The sequence below is a fragment of the Hypanus sabinus genome, chromosome 9, assembly GCF_030144855.1.
Source record: "Hypanus sabinus isolate sHypSab1 chromosome 9, sHypSab1.hap1, whole genome shotgun sequence".
NCBI classification, from domain to species: domain Eukaryota; kingdom Metazoa; phylum Chordata; class Chondrichthyes; order Myliobatiformes; family Dasyatidae; genus Hypanus; species Hypanus sabinus.
In genome coordinates, this window is record NC_082714.1 from 40,725,902 (window position 1) to 40,748,552 (window position 22,651).

Sequence of the window (22,651 nt, forward strand, 5' to 3'; positions counted from 1 at the left end):
AGGTTTCAATGAGGTCACCCCTCATTCTCTGACTTCTAGTGAATACAGACTGAGAACCATCAAACACTGTTCATATGTCAAGCTGTACAATCCTGGAATAATTTTCGTGAGCATCCTTTGAACTTCCTCCAGTTTTAGCAAGTCCTTTCTAAGATAAGGGGCCCAAAACTGCTCACAATACGCCAACTGAGACCTCAACATCACAACCTTGCTTTTATATTCTGGTATTTTGTTTATACTGTATATTCCGGGCATTGTCTCACCAATGTTCTGTAAAACTGAAACTTAATCTTTCCAGTTTTGTACAATAACCACTTCCCTTATTATTTTTTGAACTTGCTCACAGCTACACCTGTGCTATCTGCACTGGGACAAACAGCACAGGTCCTCTCTGCAATGCCTTGTTAGTATGAGTTATCATGTGCAATTGAATTTCTAGGCCGCTGAATTTTACCTTAACTGAAACTAACAACGCAAAGACAAAGTAAAACAAGCTGGGGATGAAATTAAATCTGTCAAACTTCTCTTAAAGGTAGTGTTATTAATATAAAAAATCATGTGTTATCTTGATCAGCCAATAATGAATACTATTTTGATGATGATCATGGTTTCAAATCATCGAAAAAGTGATTAGTTTCTGAATTTAAAGAGATTAGATTTTTTCAATTTGTTTAGACTTCATGAATATTAATAACCAATAACCATAAAAAGTTATGTGGCTCAGGTTAGACCAATCAAATTTAATAAAATTCAATGTCCACTCAGAGCACCATGGCAGATTGTCTGTAATAAGGAGGATATGGTTTTGCATTTATTTTTCATTCATTATCACTCTCCTAGCCAGGACTGTTTCTCGGAGCAAATGATAGATAGTATTCGTCCTGCTCATGTAGGCATCCCCCAGTCTGTACCCAGCTAATAGAGCCACCAGCCATTTGTTTCTAACTCATCACCTGCAGCCTACTTAACCCCAGCTCTCATCCACAGTGTTTATTCACTCATCAAGGCTGCCGCACTCAACAGTTGCTCCCAGTTAACCTGTTACTGTTAACCTGTTACCTGTTGGGCTTAGTACCTGTTACTGTTAACCTGTTACTGTTGGGCTTAGTATTTGTTCTCTCTGGCTGGTGGCCTCTCATGGCTTGTTATTTTGCAGTCCATTATTAAAATTATCACGCACCATAAATTGTCTCTGCTGCTCTGCTTTTGAGTTAAGCTTCCTTTACCTTCTCTGACAGATAGTGCTCATGATGGAGGCTGTTTATATGAGGGCTGGAGGTGAGGTGGGGAGTGTTGTTCAGATCAGCCATGATCTTATTAGATGATGGAAGGACTGAATGCCCCCTACAGCTCCTAATTCATACATTCACATGACATGTTCTTAAATGAAGACTTGATTTCTCCTAATGGAAATCACCACAACAGTTGAATGCTAAAGTAATAACTGTTGTACTGTTCTTGTCATTCTCTGATAGAAGATGTTCAAAAATCTGAAATGAAAACAGTTCATTCTCTGGTTTAGGTTGTACGTTTGAAATGCCAAATTGTCTCAATGGTTTCCTTTGTCTCCAGCTGGTGATAAACTGCCTAATTTCAGCGCTCTCTGGTGGGTTGATACTGGAGAAGGTCCACTTGTGGCACTGGTCTGGAATTCCTACGTGTCTGCCGATACTCGCCACCTCGTTCTGCAGCCACCCGTAAGTGATACGGCGATATGGTACATCTATTTTGTTCCGTTTGGCCATTAAAATAAGATTAACTCCAAATGTATTGTTGAATATGTGTGATAATATTACAATGTATTGAATTTCCAATGCATGCTTGAATATGTTCATTTTAATGAAAGTCATGAAGGGGGTCTGAGTTCATGCTACAGGGTCCTACTGATCAGAATTATAGTCCAGGCAGCTTGTTCAGCACTCTACTATCCTGCCTCTGACACTACTGTACCTATGGGGCTGTCCAGTTGAATTTCTGGACACCTCTGTTAACACCATTGAGTATCAGAGGAAAGTGGTTGAATCTTGTGTGGAAATGGTCATGCCTGGTGGTGGTAATGTAGAGAACTAAGTAAAGTGTAACGGACATATTGTTCGAGATCAGGTAGTGCAGCGCAAAGGGTGTTGCACTTGTACCTTCATGGCTGCCGGGTGCAGTGACACCATTTTGCAGCAATAATGCAGCTCAAAAGGAGAAGGCAGTTAATCAATTGCACCAAAATCAGTAAATTGATGTAAGGTTGGACAGCTTATTATCTAGCTGACTGGGGGGACTTAGATACATTGGTAATATCTGATGAGTGTGAAGCAGTAAATGACCATCAAGTCTAAGTATTGTTTGTATCACTTTACTCTTTAAAATTTCATTTCAAGACTTGTGCTTCCAATATACTTCAACTTCCACGGGCAGACAGAGGATGAGGCGAATGCAGCATACAAGCAAGCAAGCATCACTGTTGTCATTTTCTACATAATGGTAAGTTATGCTGCATTTGCACAGCAACTTCACTTTGGCTTTGGCACTGTACTCGTGCAGTATTGGTTCAGAGAATATCCCCAACCCAAATGGAGGGAAGCTCTTCAGGATTTCTTCCTGTAAGAACACTCTCTCTGCTTTGTGCCAGAATTGGGACAGGATCTAGCTCTGTACCTGAATTGTGAAAACATGCAATAAAAGAACAGAAGTTTCATCCGGATGCAAGACAAATTCACAAGTTAAGATGATGCATTTCCGACCATAAAGAATATAACAGATCGCTTCATAGGATGTCCTTCACATCTTTTGGTTGCCCCAGATGAACACAAAAGCAAAAGGTGGGGTCACAATCTGACCTCACATTCAGGGTGAGTTTTTATTTCCTCTTGTTGGATCATGATTAATATTAGCCAGGGGCTGGGGAGGTAACTTGCATCCCTTTCTCTGAGCAAGTGGTGCAGATCAGTTGCTCCCATCTTAACAGGAAAAGCACCATTTAGCATTTTGCCTGAAAAGCAGAACCTAAAGCAAGGCAGCACTCCCTCAGTACTGGAGCATTAACCTTTTTTTTGTAATTGGACCTGTAACTCGGGACTGGAACCCACTAACTAAGGCACAGTTTACAACAACTGTGACAGATCTATTGTGACTTTGAGTGATGGTGTAAAAGGAATAATCCTTAAGAAACATCTTTCCCAAACCTTGCTTCTATAGGTGTGATTGGAGAGTACTGTAAAACTGGGGGTTAGCAGCTGCTTTAAGCTTTTGCCCAAAGTCAACCCCCCTGTCTATTTAATACCATTTAAGATGCTGCTCGAAAGCTGTCCTAAATCTAGAAAAAGGTGAAATAAGCTCATCATAAATTGCTTGCACTTTAATTAATTCAGGAGACTGAAGACATATCACCTCAGCCATTAAAAGGAAGGCAATATATACCCAAACCAGAATTATATGTATCTCATGGGAACTAGACCAGCTGCATTTCTTCCCATAAGACATAGGAGCAGAATTAGGCCATTCAGCCCATCAAGCCTGCTCTACTATACTATCATGGCTGATCCCGGACCCCACTCAACCCCATACACCTGCCTTCTCACAATATCCTTTGATGCCCTGATCAGGAAACTATCAACTTCCACCTTAGATATGTGCATGGACTTGGCCTCCACTGCAGTCTGTGGCAAAGTATTCCACAGATTTACTACTCTCTGGCTACAAAAAATCCTCCTTACCTCTATTCTAAAGGGACATTCCTCAATTTTGAGGCTGTGCCCTCTGGTTCTGGATAGCTCCACTATAGGATACATCCTCCCCACATCCACCCTATCCAGTCCTTTCAACATTCAGTAGATTTCAGTGAGATCCCATGCATTCTTCTAAATTCCAGTGAGTACAGGCCCAAAGCTGCCAAACACGCCTCATGTGTTAACCCCTTCATTCCCAGAATCATCCTTGTGAACCTCCTCTGGATTCTCTCCAATGACAACACATCCTCTCTGAGATATGGGGCCCAAAACTATTGACAACACTCCAGATGTGGCCTGTCTAGTTTTATAAAGGCTCAGCACTTTTTCCTTGCTATTATATTCTATTCCCCTTGAAATAAATGCCAACATTGCATTTGCCTTCTTTATCACAGTCTCAACCTGTGAATTAATCCTCTGGGAGTCTTGTACAAGGACTCCCAAATCCCTCTGCACCTCTGATGTTTGAACTTTCTCTCCATTTAGATAATAGTCTGCACTATTTACCAAAATGCATTATCATACACTTCCTAACACTGTATTCCATCTGCCACTTTTTTGCCCATTCCTCCAATTTGCCTAAGTCCTGCTGGAATTGCATTGCTTCCTCAGCACTACCTACCCATCCACCTATCTTTGTAGCATCCACAAACTTTGCCGCACGGCCATTAGTTCCATTATCTAAATCATTGACAAACAATGTGAGAAGTAGCGGTCCCAATACTGACCCCTGAGGACTACCACTAGTCAATGGCAGCCAAACCGGAAAGGCCCCCTTTATTCCCACTCGCTGCCTCCTGCCTGTCAGCCATTCCCCTATCCGTGCCAGTGTCTTTCCTGTAATGCCGTAGGCTTTTATCTTGTTAAGCAGCCTCACGTGTGGCACCTTATCAAACGCCTTCTGAAAGTTCAAGTAAATTACATCTATTGCCTCTCCTTTGTCCACCCTGCTTGTTACTTCCTCAAAGAACAGGCAAGGTTTCCCTTTAGAGAATCCATGCTGATTTTGACTTATTTTGTCATTAGTCTCCAAGTACTTCAAAACCTCATCCTAATAGACTCCAATACTTTCCCAACCACTAAGGTTAGGCTAACTGGCCTATAGTTTCCTTTCTTTTGCCTTCCACCCTTTCTAAAGAGTGGGCTGACATTTTCAATCTTCCAGTCCTTCAGAACCATGCCAGAATCAAAGTGATTCTTGAAAGATCATGACCAATGTATCTGTCATCTCTTCAGCAACCTCTCTCGGGACTCGGGACTGTAGTCCATCTGGTCCAGGTGACTTCTCCACCTTAAGACCTTTGAGTTTGCCTAGCACTTTTTCCTTTGTAATAGCAATGGCACTCATTCCTGCTCATGGACCTCTGGCACAATGCTAGTGTCTTCCACAGAGAAGACAGATGCAAATTACCCATTAAGTTCATCTGCAAGTTCTTTGTCCCTCATTACTAACTTACCAGCACCATTTTCCAGTGGTCTAATATCAACTCTCACTTCCCTTTTACTCTTTATATAACTGAAAAAAACTGTTTGCTATCCTGCTTTATATTATTGGCTAGGCTGCCCGCATCTTTCCCTTCTTATAATTGTTTTAGTTGCCTTTTGTGGGATTTTAAAAGCTTCCCAATCATCCAACTTCCCACTCACTTTTACTACCTTATCTGCTCTTTCCTTGGCTTTTATGCAGTCCTTAACGTCCCTTGTCAGCCATTGTTGCCTACCCCTGCCATTTGAGAACTTTTTCCTCTGTGGGACATATCTATCCCTGCGCCTAGTGAACTATTCCCAGAAACTTCAGCCATCTCTGCTCTGCTGTCATCCCTGCCAGTATCCTCCTCTTATCCACCTGGGCAAGCTCCTCTCCCATGCCTCTGTAATTCCCTTTATTCCATTGCGATACTGATACATTTGAGTTTTGCTTTTCCCTCTCAAACTGCAGTATGATTTCAATCCTATTATGATCACTGTCTCCTAAGGGTTCCTTTACGTTAAGCTCCCTAATAAGATCTGAGTTATTGCATAATACCCAATCTAAGATTGCCTTGCTCTGAGTAGGCTCAAGCACAGGCTGCACTAAAAAGGCCATCTCATAGGCATTCAACAAATTCCCTCCCTTGTGATCCGGCACCAGCCTGATTTTCCCAATCCCCTTGCATATAGAAGTCCCCCATTACAAATGTGTCATCACTCTTATAAGATGCCTTTTCCAGCTCCCTTTGCAATCTTAACTCCACATCTTGGCTACTATTTGGAGGCTTATATATGATTCCCATAATGGTTTTTTTTACTCTTGCAGTTTCTTAACTCCACCCACAAAGATTCAACATTCTCTGACCCTACAGATGTAATTCCATATCTTACCAACAGAGCCACACCACCGCCTGTGCCTTCTTGCCTGTCCTTTTGATACAAAGTATATCCTTTGATGTTAAGCTCCCAACTGAAGCTTTCCCTCAGCCACGACTCAGTGATGCCCACAACGTCTACTGACCAATCTCCAATTGTGCCATGAGTTCGTCCACCTTAATCTGAATGCTACGCGCATTTAAATACAGCACCTTCAGTCCTACATCTTCGCTTTTTTGAATTTTGCTTCCGTGGTACAATTTGACTCTTTGCTCTATCTGCATTTGTACCCAATCATTGGCTTGTCCTTCCTTACATTCATGTTACATCTATCATCTGCTTGTAAACCTACTGACTCACCCTCAGTTCTGTCATGCTGTTCCCATCTCCCTGCCATATTAGTTTAAACCACTCACAACAGCTCTGGTAAATCTGCCCGCAAGAATGTTGTCATAATCATCTGTTTGTCCAACGGAGATCAAAGATTTGAAAGGTGTGCTGAATGAAATTTTTAAAATTAAGAAGCAGTAAAATCAATTAAGTTGTAAAAATAATTAAAAACAAGCTTACCTTTCAAGTTAAAAAAGAAAAACTTACTTGATAAACTTTGAGTATAGTATGAAACTTTGTTTCATGTATTCTCATTGTTCACTATAAAAAGCATTCGGGCTATATCTTGAGACAAACTGAGACTAGTTCTTCACATTACTTTTTTCCCTATTTTTAAAATTTCAGGTTGGATTAAGCGGCTACCTGCCCTACGCTGGATCTGTACCAGGAAACATCCTTGCTGCTCTGTCTCCAAGTCTTGTAACAGATGGTATACGTGCCATTTTTTTGATGTCCCTCACATCAAACTTCCCACTGGTCATTTTACCGTGTCGTCAAGCCATAAACACGCTCCTTTTCGAAGATAAGGTCAGTGTTTTATTCAAATGGAAAAAGAATGAAAAAGATTAATAGATTAAAACTCAGGAGAAGAGTGAGGGGTGATCTTACAGAGCCCTTTATTCTAATGAAGGGGATAAATTAGATGTAAGGAATATTGGGCATAAGACAATTTTGATCTCAAGAATCCAGTATTAATCACCTAACCTTCTGTAATAAAGGGCAGGAGCTAGATGAACCTATTTGTCGATCCTGTTACTGTGGACTAATTCAAACAAAGGGTAAAGTGGCAGTCACCACCGCCCTGAAGTGCAATTTATTCACACATTCCTACCCAAGCACCTTGAGAATGAACTGGAACAGTTCCAACCACAAATTGATTACATTCAACATTAGATTGCACTGCTTGATTGCACTGATTAATGGGAGATTTTATATTCAGGCTTATGCTAATGATATTATGCATAAATTTAAGCTATCATTTCATTTTGGGAAAACTGACTTAGCATGGAGTAGAGTCATAGAGTGACACAGAAGAGAAACAGGCCCTTCAACCCATCAAGTTTATGCTTTCACAGTATTCCTACGTTCTACGAGACTACACCTTAGATTCTACTACCCACCAATTCATTAGGGGCAATTTACATTGGTCAGTTAATGTGCCAATCTACATGTTTTCAGGTTGTGGAAGGAAACAGGAGTACCCAAAGGAAAAACTATAGGGTCACGGGAAGAATGCCTGCACACTCCTCACAGATAGCACCTGAGTTCAGGATCAAACTTGTGTCACTGGCTTTTATCCCATGCTACCCAGGCCTATCTCTGATGGAAGATATTGATTCTAAGTAAATGGAGGTGCTTATAGCAGTATAGTGTAAGGTACTATAATGCTCAAATGATGCCCAAAGTATTTCCTCTCAATTCCAAAGTAGCAAAACCCCCACTGCCAGAACGCAGTACTCAATATGAAGCTATTAGACCTCCCTGTCCCATGTGATACCCCATCCCAATTCCCCTAACCATTTACAGCCACGCATCTTCCAAAAAACTTGAATCCGTGGTACACAGACGGTTCTAAAGAGGGAATTGGACCATGAGAGGGCACCAGCCCATTGATGGAAAAGTAAAATAATTTAATAAATTTATATAGAACACAATTAACTTCTGGTAAGTAACTAGTATATGAATATTTATGAAAATCAAGTATTTAAAATGCTTTCTTTCAGTTGCCTTTTTAACAAAGGCCAGCACTGCAGATAAATGGGACTGTGCTAGATACACTAGTTATGGTGGATGCAAGCTGAAGAATTAGATACAAAGTGTATTTGGAATGTGCTAGAGTTGGCTGATGAATCCAAACACCAACGCAATCTAGCTCCTAGTTTTTCTTACATCTCACTGATCTTCAGTTCCAATACACTGAAAGAAATTATCACCATTTCTATGTTTAGTAACTTCAAAGCATAAAAGTTACTTGAAGGCAAATAAAGGAGCTGGGACTTTTTGTCTAACTTAGTTTTTACTTTAAGCAAGTTTCGTGCATATATGATGTGGTGGTGTGATGACGTATGCCATTTACGTACTTTTACAAATAATCTGTAATGAATGATTTAAATGAACAAGAATGCTTAAACAATATATTTACATTATTACTCTAATATTACTGAAATATGAAATACACAACACTCCTCCCTGCTTAGTTTATAAACACCAACTCAATATAGAATGCATCTCAACAGATATATTATACTATATAATGCAACTACTATCAAGACAATCATAGCATAGTAAATTTTAAATAGCCCCTTTCAGACATAAAGGTTTGATTACACTGGAGAATTTCTTACTCTTGCAGGATAACATCTCTCCTGACAAGTGGGGTCACTCTGCTTGGCAGGTGAAATCAATCTCAGATTCTGGGGACTCTTCCATGGTGGTTGTAGGAGTTGACTCTAAGACAGCAGGAAATGGTTCTGACAGTGCTAGACATCTTCTCCTTTCCTCAGCTTTTCTCTCTGGATCTACTTTGATCCTTGTTTCTCACTTGTGTTGTGTATTTAGTATTTCAGTAACATTTGAAAACCTTGTGTGTATATACATATATTGTTTGATTCAGCATTCTTGTTCATTGAAATAATTTATCATGGGTTATATATATATAAAGATGTGAATTACGTATGTCATCACATTGTGACGTGTGCATCTCACTTGAAGTAAACCCAAAGTTAGACCCGCACTCCTGGAGTCCTGTGTCTTCCTTTGAATTAGTTCAACATTTTGAAGTTACAAAACATAATATTGGTGATGAGGATGCAATATTTTAAATGAATCTGAGATGGTTTACTGATCTGCTGAAGCACAGTGAGGCTTTTGAGTTCAAAGACCAAAAACAAAGGAGTCAATGGAGATCTGAAAACAGAGGATCTGTCAGATGATGTTGTGGATGAGGAAACCAAGAGAAGAGATCAGATTGTAAAGGGAGAAATAGAAGGATTAATCAGAGAATATTCCACTGAACTAAATGCACCTTCTCGAGATCAGGATACACATACTCAATAGAAGAAAGAGTGGTAATGAGAGAGAAAGGAGCCCAGACCATGTTGTTATATTTTGTAACTTCAAAACATTAAACTAATTCATTGAAGTCATGGGAGTCTGGGGAAGTGGGTCTAACCGGGTTTACTTTAAGCAAGGTGCACACGTATCATGTGGCAGTGTTATGACGTATGCAATTCACATATTTATACATAATGAATTATTTAAATGACCAAGAATGCTTACTCGAAATAATATATACACAAAATTTCTCAAATATTACTGAAATATTAAGCCCACAACTTTTCTCCCTGCTTAGCTATAAACTCCAACTCAGTATAGAATGCAGCTCAACTATATACAGTACACAGTATACCATAAGAACATAAGAAATAGGAGCAGGAGTCGACCATTTGGCTTGTTGAGCCTGATCTGCCATTCAATAAGATCATTGCTGATCTGACCATGGGCTCATCTCCATCTACCTGCCTCTTCTCCATAACGCTTAGTTCCCCTACTATAGAAAAATCTATCCAACCTTGTCTTAAATATATTTACTGAGGTAACCTCCACTGCTTCACTGGGCAGAGAATTCCACAGGTTCACCATTTTTTGGCAAAAGCAGTTGCTCCTCATCTACTCCCCCAAATCTTGAGTCTATGTTCCCTAGTTCCAGTGTCACCTACCAGTGGAAACACCTTCCCTGCCTCTATCTTATCCACCTGTTTCATAATTTTATATGTTTCTATAAGATCTCCTCTCATCTTTTGGAATTCCAGCGAGTACAGTCACAGATGACTTAATCTCTCCTCATGGTCTAACCACGTCATCTCTGGAATCAACTTGGTGTACCTCCTCTGCACCACCTCCAAAGTCAGTATATCCTTCCTCAAGTAAGGAGACCAGAACTGCACGCTGTAATCTTATGTTCTTGTCTTCTATTCCACTCTTTACAATCTGATCTCTCCTCCTGGTTTCCTCATCCACAACATCATCTGATAAATTCTGCATTTTCCATTGACTCTTTTCTTTTTGGCCTACTATTCATCCAGCTCACCTTGCTCTTTGCATCTACTTTTACAAGTAGCTCTTTGTCCCCACTTGATGTTCATGCAATAAGTTTAACGCACGCAGTGTAGAGTTTGGTTCTTTATACTTAAAAAAGCCAAATACTTACAACTTTCCTGAAGCTCCTCAAACTCTCTTCCAACTTAAAACCAAGCTACATTTTGCAAGTTGTCTGATTAACATATCAGAAGCTTTCTCAGGTATTTTGCCTGAAAAAAACTGCTGTAGCTGTAACTGCTTTCATCACTTTCATGCTTCCTCTGAGAAGCTTGGTCCTTCCTTGGTCCAATATGCTTTCCAACTTGAGGCACAGAGATTTGCACCAACACCTGTTTGCCCTCTGTTGGGGAATGGTTCACAGTGTACAGCATGGAGACAGTTGTGGCATCATCCAGTACCTTAATTAGCTTTCAGTTGACTCAATTGCAGGGGATGTGCATGCAATTTGTGGATGGATCTCAAATCAATTTGTAGTTGTCTCATCCACTCATGGCCCTTCTGTTTTCACCAGAGACAACTCCATTGTGTCTTGTTGGTTATTGTAGTTCACTGTTAAGAATGTCATTCCCACAGGAGTTATCTTTTCTCCAGTATAAGTTCTTAGTTAGATATCTACAGGTTTCAGTGTAGTATCTTTGAAGTGCCATTCAAACTCATTTTGTGGAATGACAGAAACAGCTGAGCCAGTGCAGAAATTCCATTTTAATTAATTTACCGTTCACTTCTGGTGTAAACCATATTGCTTGTCTATTGTTAATTTTTACATTGTAAATCTTAAGGCTACCCAGGCATTGTACTCAGTCCTGGCTGCAACTCAACTGTGTCTCTGTCTGCTGTCTCCACTGATACGGCTATTTTAACTGCTCTTTTAAATGTAAGTTGTGCGTCATCTAAGAGCCGTTTTTAATGCTTTTTTTGTGTGATTTCAGTGCACCATTAAGCCCCTTTTTGAACTAACTTTTTCAGTTCAGCCACGTAAGCTGAAATTGGCCCCTCATTCTTTTGATTCTGTTTTTGAAACCTATAGTGTTTGGCAGTAAAGTATGGTTTTAGTTCTAAATCACAACCAAGAGAAAATCTGCAGATGTTGGAAATCCAAGCAACACACGTAAGTTGCTGGAGGAACTCAGCAAACCAAGCAGCATCAAAGGAAAAATGTGCAGTCGACATTTCAGGCCGAAACCTTTCAGCAAGACTATGTTCTAAATGTTCCTGCATTACTTTCATGATAACAGCAAAGCTCATTTCAGCTGGTTTTCTTGAAACAGCCAAACTTCTGAGCAAACTGAATGCCTTTAAATCCAACGCAACCAGAAAGTTGGTATTTGTTTCTCATTGACTATTACATTTTTTAAAAGTACTTCTCAATCAGTTCCATGTACAATTTCCAGTTATCTGTTGTGTGATCAAACACATCAATCTTTCCAATGTAGATAGCCTTTCCTGCTCTTTTTAAAAAGTGATTATTATCACCCAATGCTCACTGTTTATGAATCCATGAATTCTTCTGTTTTCTGCCTTTAAAAAAAATTGACTGTACCTCATGCCTCCTTCTGAAGAAACACAAGCTGCACTGCATTTTTTTTTAGCTTGAATGTCTCACTGTGCTTTTTTTAAAAAACTCTAACATCTCACTGTGCTTCAATAGGTAGGGATTCTTCTTGGGTATATTTAAAACTTTCTTGTCGCCACTGTTACACGTAAAAACTTATTGAAAGGAAACATGAAGCTGGGAATGTGAGGCTAACTTTGTTTTTACTTTAAGTGATGCCCGTGCATATATAATACTTGGTGTCATGATAACATATGCCATTTACGTACTTTTACATGCAACTCATAATGAATCATTTAAACAAGAATGCTTCATCCAACAATATATTTAAAACATAACTCAAATATCACTGGAATATTAAATGCACAACCATTCTAACCTTAATCAGACTTAAGTCATCACAAACCAAAACATCATTACAATAGTCACAAATAACAAAAAGGCAATCCAATCAGACACTTTTTGAATAAACTATAACTTTGACTTAATTGATGCTATCTTGTAGCTGAAAAACAAAGCCAGTGCTTTCACTGAAATTAGTCAAATGGCTGAATTTGTAAAAAAGTATTTTATAAATGTGGAGCTTGACCAGACTTATGGGACCTGCCTTATTCAGGACTGATTGACTTCCAGGTGGAAATAGCACAAAGTGCTTCTGAGTCTGGAAGAAATATGAAGTTGTAGCGGTGTGCTACACGCAGCGCTAAAATTACGACACGGAGTCGGTAACTGCAGTCGAAGGAAAAAAACTTTATTCGAAATCTTCAGCCTCACTTTTAAGCCTCCCTCAACCTGCCCCCCATGGCGCAGAGGCTCCAAAGCTCTGTGCTCGCAAACCCCCGTAGGCTATCTAATTGTGAGTCGGTTCGGATGTGCCAGGAAATGGGTCGCCACAAAGTACAGAGCAATTATTCCTGCTCCTGACTCTGTGTGTGTGTGTGTGGAGAGAGAGAGAGAAAGCTTACGACAGAGCTCTGGGCTCTGATACACTCAAACCTACTTATGCTGAAAGTTCTCACAAACCAAAAGAGGATCGCTTCAAGAAGGTGCTCTAGGGTATCAGTATAAGTGGAAATAGACCTTCAGTAATCTGGTACAAAAATGAAGGCAAGCAAATATTCCCACTAATTAACTCTCCTTGACATGTCAGCATGGATATGGATAGAGATTGCATTGGAAATCATTTCAACTGCCAGTCTACACACTAAGTAGAAAAGAAAATTACATTAATTCTGTGTAGATTAAAAACAATTCACATAAATATGTATTTTAAAAAATAACATTGAATATAAAATAATGATGAATTTGCTCAATGAGTTACAAAAGTTGTGGTTGCCTGAACTGATAGCTGAGAATCTCCAGGCTGTAGTGAGGCTCTTGCTTTCATCAGCTGCCTACTTGCTAGGTCCACACTTACCTCAATGGAAAATCTGTCTTGTAGAAACCATTAACCTGTCCTTCTAGGTATAAATTGCATCATGTGATGGGCCGGGATATGTTCCCCATGCAGAACTGCTGAAAGAAGACCTTGACAGAAACCAAAGCTGCACCTTCCTTCTTATCCTGTAGACACAAAACACAACTTCATCAAAACATTTCATTTCTTTTACAGATGATTAAAGAAGGTTAAAGATATTAAAATCTGCACGTCAATCCTGTGCAGTAGCCCTCCAATATCATATGGTGATATAGCCAGTTAGAATACTTTTCACAGAACATCTGTAGAAGTTATCGAGTGTTTTAGGTGACAAACTAGATCTCCAAAAGCTCATAACGGAGTATAACCATTGTCTTGCTTTCTTTATCAATATGTTGCAGTCAGGTTAGGTTCTACTGTATTGACACCCAGCAGTTTGAAATGGCTCACTCTCTCTGATTCTAATCCCTCTACGAGGATTGGGTTGTGAACAACGTCCCATGAGGAACACATGTCCTAGATATAATCTACATGTGTCGTGCTTTATTCAGCTTCTGAATGTGTTAGAAATTTTGCCAAATATTTTTGTTAACAAAGGTAATTATTAATGATATCTTTACATATTTTATAGGAGGATGGCATATTTTCAGTGAGTGGTGAAATGACCTTTCATCGACATGTCATAATTACAGTGCTGATTATTTACTGCACATTGATAATGGGTGTCCTGGTGCCAAATGGTATGTATTGCAGTAATGTGAAAGCTAAAGCCATTAGTAGAAGTAAGTTTTATTGTTTTTTTCCCCCTTTAAAAGGCAATCTCTCTCCTCCTGTACATCTTTGCTTCTTGTTGTTAGCTATGGCTCACATGGTAATATTAACAGGTGTTTAGTTCAAAACTCACTTCAGAAGTTTTCACACATGGTTATAAGCTGGTGCCCCAGGAGGGTGGCAGTGCTGTTGGGCACACTGTCTTTTGGATACAGTATTAAATTGAGTCATTTTAGCTCTTTAGGTAAATGTAGATGAAAATCACATGGAATTATTTTGAAGAAGAGTAGAGGCGTTATCTCTGGAGTCCAGATCAATATTTATTACTCAATCAATACCACACAAACAAATGACCTTGTTATGGTACCATTAAATTGATGTTTGTAATACTAGCTCTATGTACATTGACTGATACATTTCCTTTATTACACCAGTGACGGCATTCAAGAGAGCTGGGGCTATGGAGTACCAGAAAAACCTTTGCAATACCATTCCTTTCTACATTATTTTTGTGATTTCTTCTCTCAGGAATATTGAAGTACTGGAGGGGTTAGGGGTTTGTAAGGTCAGATTTAAAGGCAGAGCCAGCTGTATTGAAAAAAATATCAGACTAGAGTGTGGAGAGTGAACCAAACAAAAAAGGCAGCTACCAGATAATCTGTTTCCTGTAATGTTCATTGAGGGACTTAGCTGTAGGCAGGGAGACTAGGGATAATTCCTATACATTTCTTCTAAGGGATCTTTTGGATGTTTCTGATAGATCAGAGAGACTCTTGGTTCAATGCCTCAACAGAAAGGGCTCTGAGTGTATTGCATTCCCTCACAATAGCACTGGAACATTAGAGTGATTAAGTGCGGTAATTGGTTGTAGAGGTTGAATTTTACTGCAGCTGGATTATTAGGAGCTACAGATCCCCTGATAAACCTCATATATACATTTTGTCATAAGCACTGGTCCCAGTTGAGTGTGGCAGAGGATAAATAAGGGAGGTAGAGGTGGCTTTTCAAAATAAGGAAAAATGTTGCGTGCTTCATTGTCAAACAAGAGAAAATCTGCAGATGCTGGAAATCCAAGCAATGCACACAAAATGCAGGAGGAACTTCATGATGAAGGTTTTTGGCCCGAAACACTGACTTTTCCATAAATGCTGTATGGCCTGCTGAGTTCCTCCAGCATTTAGTGTGTGTTGCATGTTTCATTGTTATTGATTTACTGTGTCCTTTGGCAAAGGATCTACCTCATGAGCTGCTGGTATGTGTTGTGTCACTTTTGAAAGTCACAGAGATCATGTCTTAACTTGTGCCAAGTCTAGAACCTTGAAATGGCAAGGATTTAAGTCTGTTCCTTAGGCTGCACTCCAATTGGCAATGCATATGTACAATAATAATTTGTTGTTCAAGGCCTCAGTGGTGGGAGTTGTCTTTGATCCTCAATGCAAGAGAAATATGACAAAAAAGGGGGGCATGAAATACTTCTGTTTTTTTCATCAAGTTATTTGCCATGGTCAGGAATGAATTGACGGAAAAAAACATAGGAAGCAAATAATAACTTTAAAAAGTGAAGTGGATAATTAAATAATGATAAAAGAGAAGAGGTGTGGGACTAACTGATTTCATCCAGCTGGCATTGGCACAATGGACTGTTTGTTATCCTTCCCTGTCTTCTGATTCTGTTGAAGTCCAACGTGTGATAACAGCCCTTCCTTTTCCGTCCTTGTGAAGCTCGGCCAACAAAGCTTGAAATTATATCACAGGCAGCAGGAAGGTCAGGAGCGAGAGTAATCTCCAGCCTGTTGGCTACTGATAGATTTCTGCGCATTCCCCTGATTATGGTTTCTGTTCGGTGTTTCAGTGCAGACTGTGCTGGCAGTAATGGGAACCACCATGGGGAGTATCATCTGTTTTATTTGTCCATCTGTGATTTATGCAAAACTACATAAAGACACTTTCAAAGGAAGAGTAAGTATGGTCTTTTTTCCTTCAGTAATAGTTCATATTTACTTTAGCAGAGCTTCTGTTGGAGGTCCATAGGTAGTCAGAGAGGCAAGTTATGTCTAAAAAGGGAAAGGAAAAAGGGGACATGCAGTTTATGTCCTTTAACAATTCACCCCATACATCTTCAGTGGCATAAAAATGGAACTTCCATATAAGGATGTGAATGATATTTAAATATAGGTTTATATATCATAAAGGTGAGTTCTTGCTTTTCCTGTCTTTAAGCACAACTATGCAACTGTTCTCCATGACTGGGGCATACTGACAGAAGATGGAAGGCAGATCAAGGGAGCCCCAATCCTTCCAGACCTCTTGGGAAGTGGAGGGAGTTTATGAGCATTAATCAGCTTTTGGCCAGGTTGCTTTGCCCACCTCTTAGTACATTTCACATCACTTATTGAGGTTCCAAAGTAGGAACATTGAAGCTAGATTGCAAACGGCAGTTCCCATTGATAACAATGACCAAAGCATATGTTTTTTCATGTCTTAACCAAAACTCCACAGTTTCTCTGCATAATAGTGTCCTGGAATCTTTTATCTTCACCTAAGCGAGCAGATCAACACTTCATTTCACATCTCATGCGGAGCACAACATCTCCAACAGCTCAGCATTCTCCAAGATTCTTTATATTGAAGTGTCTAGCACTTCATGTCTCAGAGGCTCTGCTTGAAAACTCAAATTACCTCTAGAGTCCTAGGGGCTGGCCTTCAGACTTTCAGCAACTGTTCAGTAAAAAAGTAATTACAGCTCTTTTCCAAGAAAACCATTTAAGACCCGGCCATAACCTTTGGCAGTCCTACAATGTTGTCTATCACTTCTATTTTTCAATTTGTAGTAAGAAAGTTGCAAAGATTGAGAATGGAATCTAGTGAGCAGAGATAAAGACAGTAAGATTGAAGGAGGGAGGGAGGGAAAGAAAGGATAAAGGAAAAGGAATTACCATTAAATATTAGGGCAAGAGGATGAGAGATTGGAAGGAAGGTTGAGTGAGAGAGAGAACAAGCTGGTAGGTGATGGGTGAAGGGGGAGGTGGGAGGTGGGATGAAGTAAGAAGCTGGAAGAGGATAGTTAGAAGAGGCTGAAGAGGAAAGAATCTAATAGAAAGGATCAATGGGCCACGGAAGCAAGGGAAAGGGGAGGGAAACCAGAGGAGGTTACAGGAGGTAAGAAGAGAAGGAGTGAATGAAAATGGATCTTGGCTGAAGTCATGAATAATCCTAAGGTCAAGGAAATAAGCTTTAATTCAGCACCATCAGCTCATTGGGAACCTCTGTAGATCAGCAAAGCCTAGAATAATGGGTGAATGGGAGATTGCAGAATATATATAAGAAAGAAACTTTCAGATGAGCTAAAGTTTGTGAATGATGCAAGATGGTAAGCTAGATAGGAAAGCTTGGAATAGAAATGTTGCATGGGGCAATTGAAGAGAACCCAAGTGTAGGACACCGGCACGTCGATTGAGTTGGGGATGCTGGCGTAGACGTGAACGTAGAACAGCAAACTGGAGGAATCTTGACAAGGAGACGGGATTTACAGGGACTATCTTGAAACTGGAGTTGAACTTAGAACTAACGATTCTAATCGGACAAGGGAATGAAGTATCACACGAGAATAGACCAACAAACTGGCAACCTGGGATAGCAACACCATTGTACTTGTTTCACAGTCTCTGATGAAAACCAGGTATACTGTAATTGAGGAAACTAGCAGCAATTGGAACTCTAATGACTGAAATTAGGGCACTATCAGGGAGAAAGGAGCGTTAAAGGGGAACAGCCAACCAGAATCATGGCAAGAAAGTCATATGTCTATTAGAGTAGAAAGGACATGGACTCAAAAGTACAGCTCATGGCCAAACAAATGTCCTGCAAGCATTGTTATTGGGGCCTTTGCTGTGTCATGAATGTGAATGACCTGGTCTTGGAATTAAGAGGCAAGATCATTAAGTTTGTGGATGACATGAAGATTAGCCAAGTTGTTGATCATACAGAAAGCAGTCATAGGCTGCAGAGATTTGTCAAGATGTTGGTAAAGTGGGCTGAGAAAAGGTAAATGTAATGATGAAATTTAATCCAGACAAATCTGATGTATTTTGGGAATAATCATGAGGCTAGGAATAATGTATGGCAGAGTCCTTGGGAATATTAAGGAACAGAGGGACCTTGTAGTATAAGTGCATAGATCCTAAAAGATGGCAACATAAGTAAATAATCTGGTTGGAAAGGCATATAGGATACAGAAACAGGGAGGTTATGCTCCAAATTTATAAAAACCTTGGTCAAGGCTCGGCTGGAGTACTAAGTGCATTGCAGTTCGAGACACTATGTTATAGGAAGGACATTGTAACACTGGAAAGGGTTGAGAGGAGATTCTCCAGGACGTTACATGGATGGTGCAATTTAGTTCTGAGGAGAGAATGAAGTCTCTTGGACTGTTCCTGCTGGAATGTCGTAAGTTAAGGGAGGACCTGATCAATGTGCTACAGGGGTATTGTGTTTGTCAAAAACAGTCAGTATCATGATTTTCCATAACGTGAAGTGACATCATTTGCACATGCATCAAGAAATATGAGTTGAAAAACATTATTAGAGGCTACTTATTTAAATTCAGCTTCCCATTCCCATTCCCATTCTGACATGTCAGTCCATGGCCTCCTCTATTGCTGTGATAAGGCTAAGCTCAGGTTGAAGGAGCAATGCCTCATATTTCAACTGGGAGCTTCCAACCTGATGGCATGAACATCAATTTTTGCAACTTCCGGCAATTTCTCCCCCTTCATTCCTTCTCTCTTTTTCTATTCCCCATTCTGACTTCACTCTCGCCCCTTCTCTTCTCCTCACTTGCCCATCACCTCCCTTCCTCCTTCCTTTTCTTCCATGGTGAGCTTCTTCTTTAGCCCTTTGCCTCTTTCTTTGATTCTTTCTTCTTTAGCTCTTTGCCCCTTCTACCTATCACCTCCCAGCTTCTTATTTCATCCCCCCCTCCCCTACCTACCCACCTTCCCCCTCACCTGGTCTGCTAGCTTGGATTCCTCTCCCTCTCCCCACCCTCTTACTCTGGCTTCTGCCCCCTTCAGTTCCAGTCCCGACGAAGGGTCTCAGCCCAAAATGTCAGCTGTTTATTCCCTTCCATAGATGCTGCATGATTTATTGAAGTTCCTCCAGCATTTCATGTATGTTACTCAAGATCTCCAACACCTGCAGAAGCTCTTGTATTTGTGTTGTTGAGTAATAATTAATTTTGTTGCATTTATTTACTGTTTTTTCATGTAATTTCTGTGTTGGTGACTTTTTTTCTCTATCCCAAATATTTTGGGAATGACTTGTGGATTATTTAGACATACAGAGTGGAAAAGGGCTTACCAGTCCTATGAACTGCACCATCCCACCACCCACCTATTTAACTCTAGGCTCATCACAGGGTAATTTACAATGATCAATTGATCTGCTAACTGTTACGTGTGAGGAAACCAGAGAACCCAGAGAGATCAACAGGAAGGTCATCCAAACTTCTTCCAGAATTGAACTCCAATCTCCGATTATGCAAGCTGTAATACCGTCACGCTAACCTCTGTGCTGTCATGTGCCCTGTGTGAACTATGTAAGGGTGAAATTCTGTTACGCAAGTGCCTATAACACAGGAGTTGCCTGTATGTAAAATTATGGCTAGTGTGTAGAAAACTTCCCCATATCAGAAGATAAAACCAGGGCTTATGCATTTGGGTAAAGGTGAAGAGATTGAGATGAGATATAAAAGCACTTTCTACATCTAGAGAGTGGAAAAGGTTTGGAATGCACTGTCTGAGTGAGTCTTTAAATCGGGTCATTGGCACTGTTTGACAAGTGTCTAGATAAGTAGTTGAATCGCTTAAGCGTAGAAGGGCTTGGAGTTGAAAGGGTCTCCACTGATCAGTGTTGGTGCAAGATTCCTAACTCTGTAACTCTATGATAAGTGAAGTTGTAAGCAGTCTCACTCAACAAGGTTGGGTAATGAAGTTGAATTTAATGAACTCCAGACTCAAAACTGTTATATCAGACATTACGTTTTAAGACGAGATATTATAAAGGCATTTTGATAGAACAAAGATAGTGGAGAGTCTGAGAAGACAAGCAAAGAGGCAAGGTGAAATTGTGCACTATGCTCAGTTCATGTTTCCCAGAGCTGACCTATGAGTGAAGATGAACACAGCAAATATACCATCTTTCAGCATTCCCGAAGTTATAACATGAAGGTAGCAAAAGAAGGCAGCAATGGAGATGTCTGACACTGAATTGACACAAAAGTGGAAGTTTCTGAGGGCAATCTACTGCTTGGACAATGGAAGATACCTTTTGAAGAGAACAACGTGTCATTCAAGGTGAAAATTGTGGATGTATCAAAGACAGTGGGATTCCTTACCGATTGTTTGTAAATGGAATGAAGAGAGATTTTCCCTTCAGTTATGTTCGTGGCAATCGAATAATGACAAGTGCAGTAAATGTTAGTGTACTTGGTATTTGGTGTGAGGTTTATGTTCATTGGAAAAGAAAGTTCACGCTGGGGAAAGTGTTTGCACCAGCTCAGATATTGCATGCAAAAAGTATGGGGAAGATAGTTAACCCCAAACTGAAAGAACATACCCTGATGTCCCAGCATGATGATTCCTTCATGCAATCTCTCCAAATAGTAAATTGTATGCAATATTAGACTTTGTATAATCCTAGATTACTTCTAGTGTTGATATATATATCGATAGGAGACTTTGTGGGGCATTGCCAGTGGTGTAGACCTGATAGGCTGTGAGGTTAGAATGTGTGATGTGTGCATGTAATATAGTGCAACATACATATAGTGAAGTGTAACATGCTTCTCCAAAATCCTCTACTACACAGGAAAACACAGCAGAATACTCAGGGGTGACGGGTAGGCTGAAAATTTCACTTGACAAGAAAATGCATCTCATTTAATATCCTAATATCCAGAGTAGAAATGTTTTAAGTTGCCTCAGTAATGGTATAATCTGTTCAATGCTTCAATATTTACGGACTGTACTCTGAAACTATATCCTCAAGCTCAGTGCAGTGCATAGTTTTGAAAAGAAAAGTCATGGAAATCTGAAATCAATGTTCCGTTTGAAGTACTTGATCAGATATCAATGTGCCTTAATTATAATCTGGTCTTACAGATAATTTTGGGAGTGGGAATCGTGTTCCTGTTCATCCGTACATCCAGTATGTCTGATTTTACCACATCTGAATTGTTGCTGCAACCAGTTCGTAAATCCATTGTGGCTGAAGGAACGAGAGGTATAAAACTAACAAACATGACTGCAGGTAAGATAACTGTTCAGCTTTTCATGGTGGTTCCATATGGAGGTGTTTCTGTAAAATCAATTAGTAAACACAAGTTTAAATGAAAAACTCCAGATGTTGAAAAGTTGTGACTTTTGGAAGCCACATCACTATATACTGCACAATAATCCAAACTGCTGCCTGACTCAAATTACAGGACCATTTAAAAGAAAATTTTAGAAGTTGCAGATGAAAACAGAAAATGTTGGAAGTACGCAACAGTTTGGGCAGCATCTGTTGAAAGAGAATACTTGAAATGATCTTCGGGCATTACTAGCAAAGCTGTATGTATTGGAGACACAAGAAATTGCAGACGCACAAGTCTGGAGCAACAAGCAATGTACTAGAGAAACTCAGCTGGTCATGCTGCATCTATTGGATGACAGAAGTCGTCGGCATTTTGAGTTGAAACCTGATAAGTTCTTCCAGTACATTGTGTGATGTTGAATTTATTGTGCACCCATGTGTGCTCTACTGACATTTATATCCAATCACACAGCTTCAAATTGTATTTATGTCTCAGCCAGACTTTGTAGTGACTGAACTAATGTTTAAGTTCTACAACTTTCAAAGTAATTTTCCACTGCTGATGACCAATAGCAAAATTTCATTTGCAACCAGCCACAGTTGGGCTCATGGCCTCTGGCTTGTGGTTCCACATTATAATCATTAGGATTTTATAACCATACACAAGATCAGCTCCTTCTCAAGTCATTACACACCTTCCAGTTTGAAGAGTCAAGGTGCTCAGTGAATAGACAATGAGGCTTGACCCCACAAAGATTAGCTCCAATTCACGCTTAACTACTCCAGTGGGTCCATGCCCACAGCTCAGAATAGGATAGCCAAAGAGATAAATAATGGAAAATGAAACAGATCTGGAGAAAAAAGGGACAACCTACTTTTCCTGAAGGCACTGAACCTCATGGGCAATTAGTTCTCCAGACTCCTGTTGCTGACAATGCCTTTATATTACTTATATTAGGTGACCTTCCAACCTTACTGTCTTAGAGCAATCATCTAATTATT

At 39.9% G+C, this 22,651-nt stretch overlaps 1 protein-coding gene across 1 annotated transcript in view; it reads left to right on the forward strand.

Moving 5' to 3' along the window:
* Positions 1 to 22,651, forward strand: part of LOC132399292 (putative sodium-coupled neutral amino acid transporter 10) — a 58,302-nt gene that overhangs the window by 30,661 nt on the left and 4,990 nt on the right. The window contains exons 6-11 of the mRNA XM_059979534.1: positions 1,573 to 1,697; positions 2,373 to 2,475; positions 6,801 to 6,983; positions 14,157 to 14,265; positions 16,149 to 16,255; positions 21,457 to 21,604. Of these exons, the coding sequence (XP_059835517.1) occupies positions 1,573 to 1,697; positions 2,373 to 2,475; positions 6,801 to 6,983; positions 14,157 to 14,265; positions 16,149 to 16,255; positions 21,457 to 21,604 (775 nt within the window). The remainder of the gene's footprint in view (positions 1 to 1,572; positions 1,698 to 2,372; positions 2,476 to 6,800; positions 6,984 to 14,156; positions 14,266 to 16,148; positions 16,256 to 21,456; positions 21,605 to 22,651) is intronic.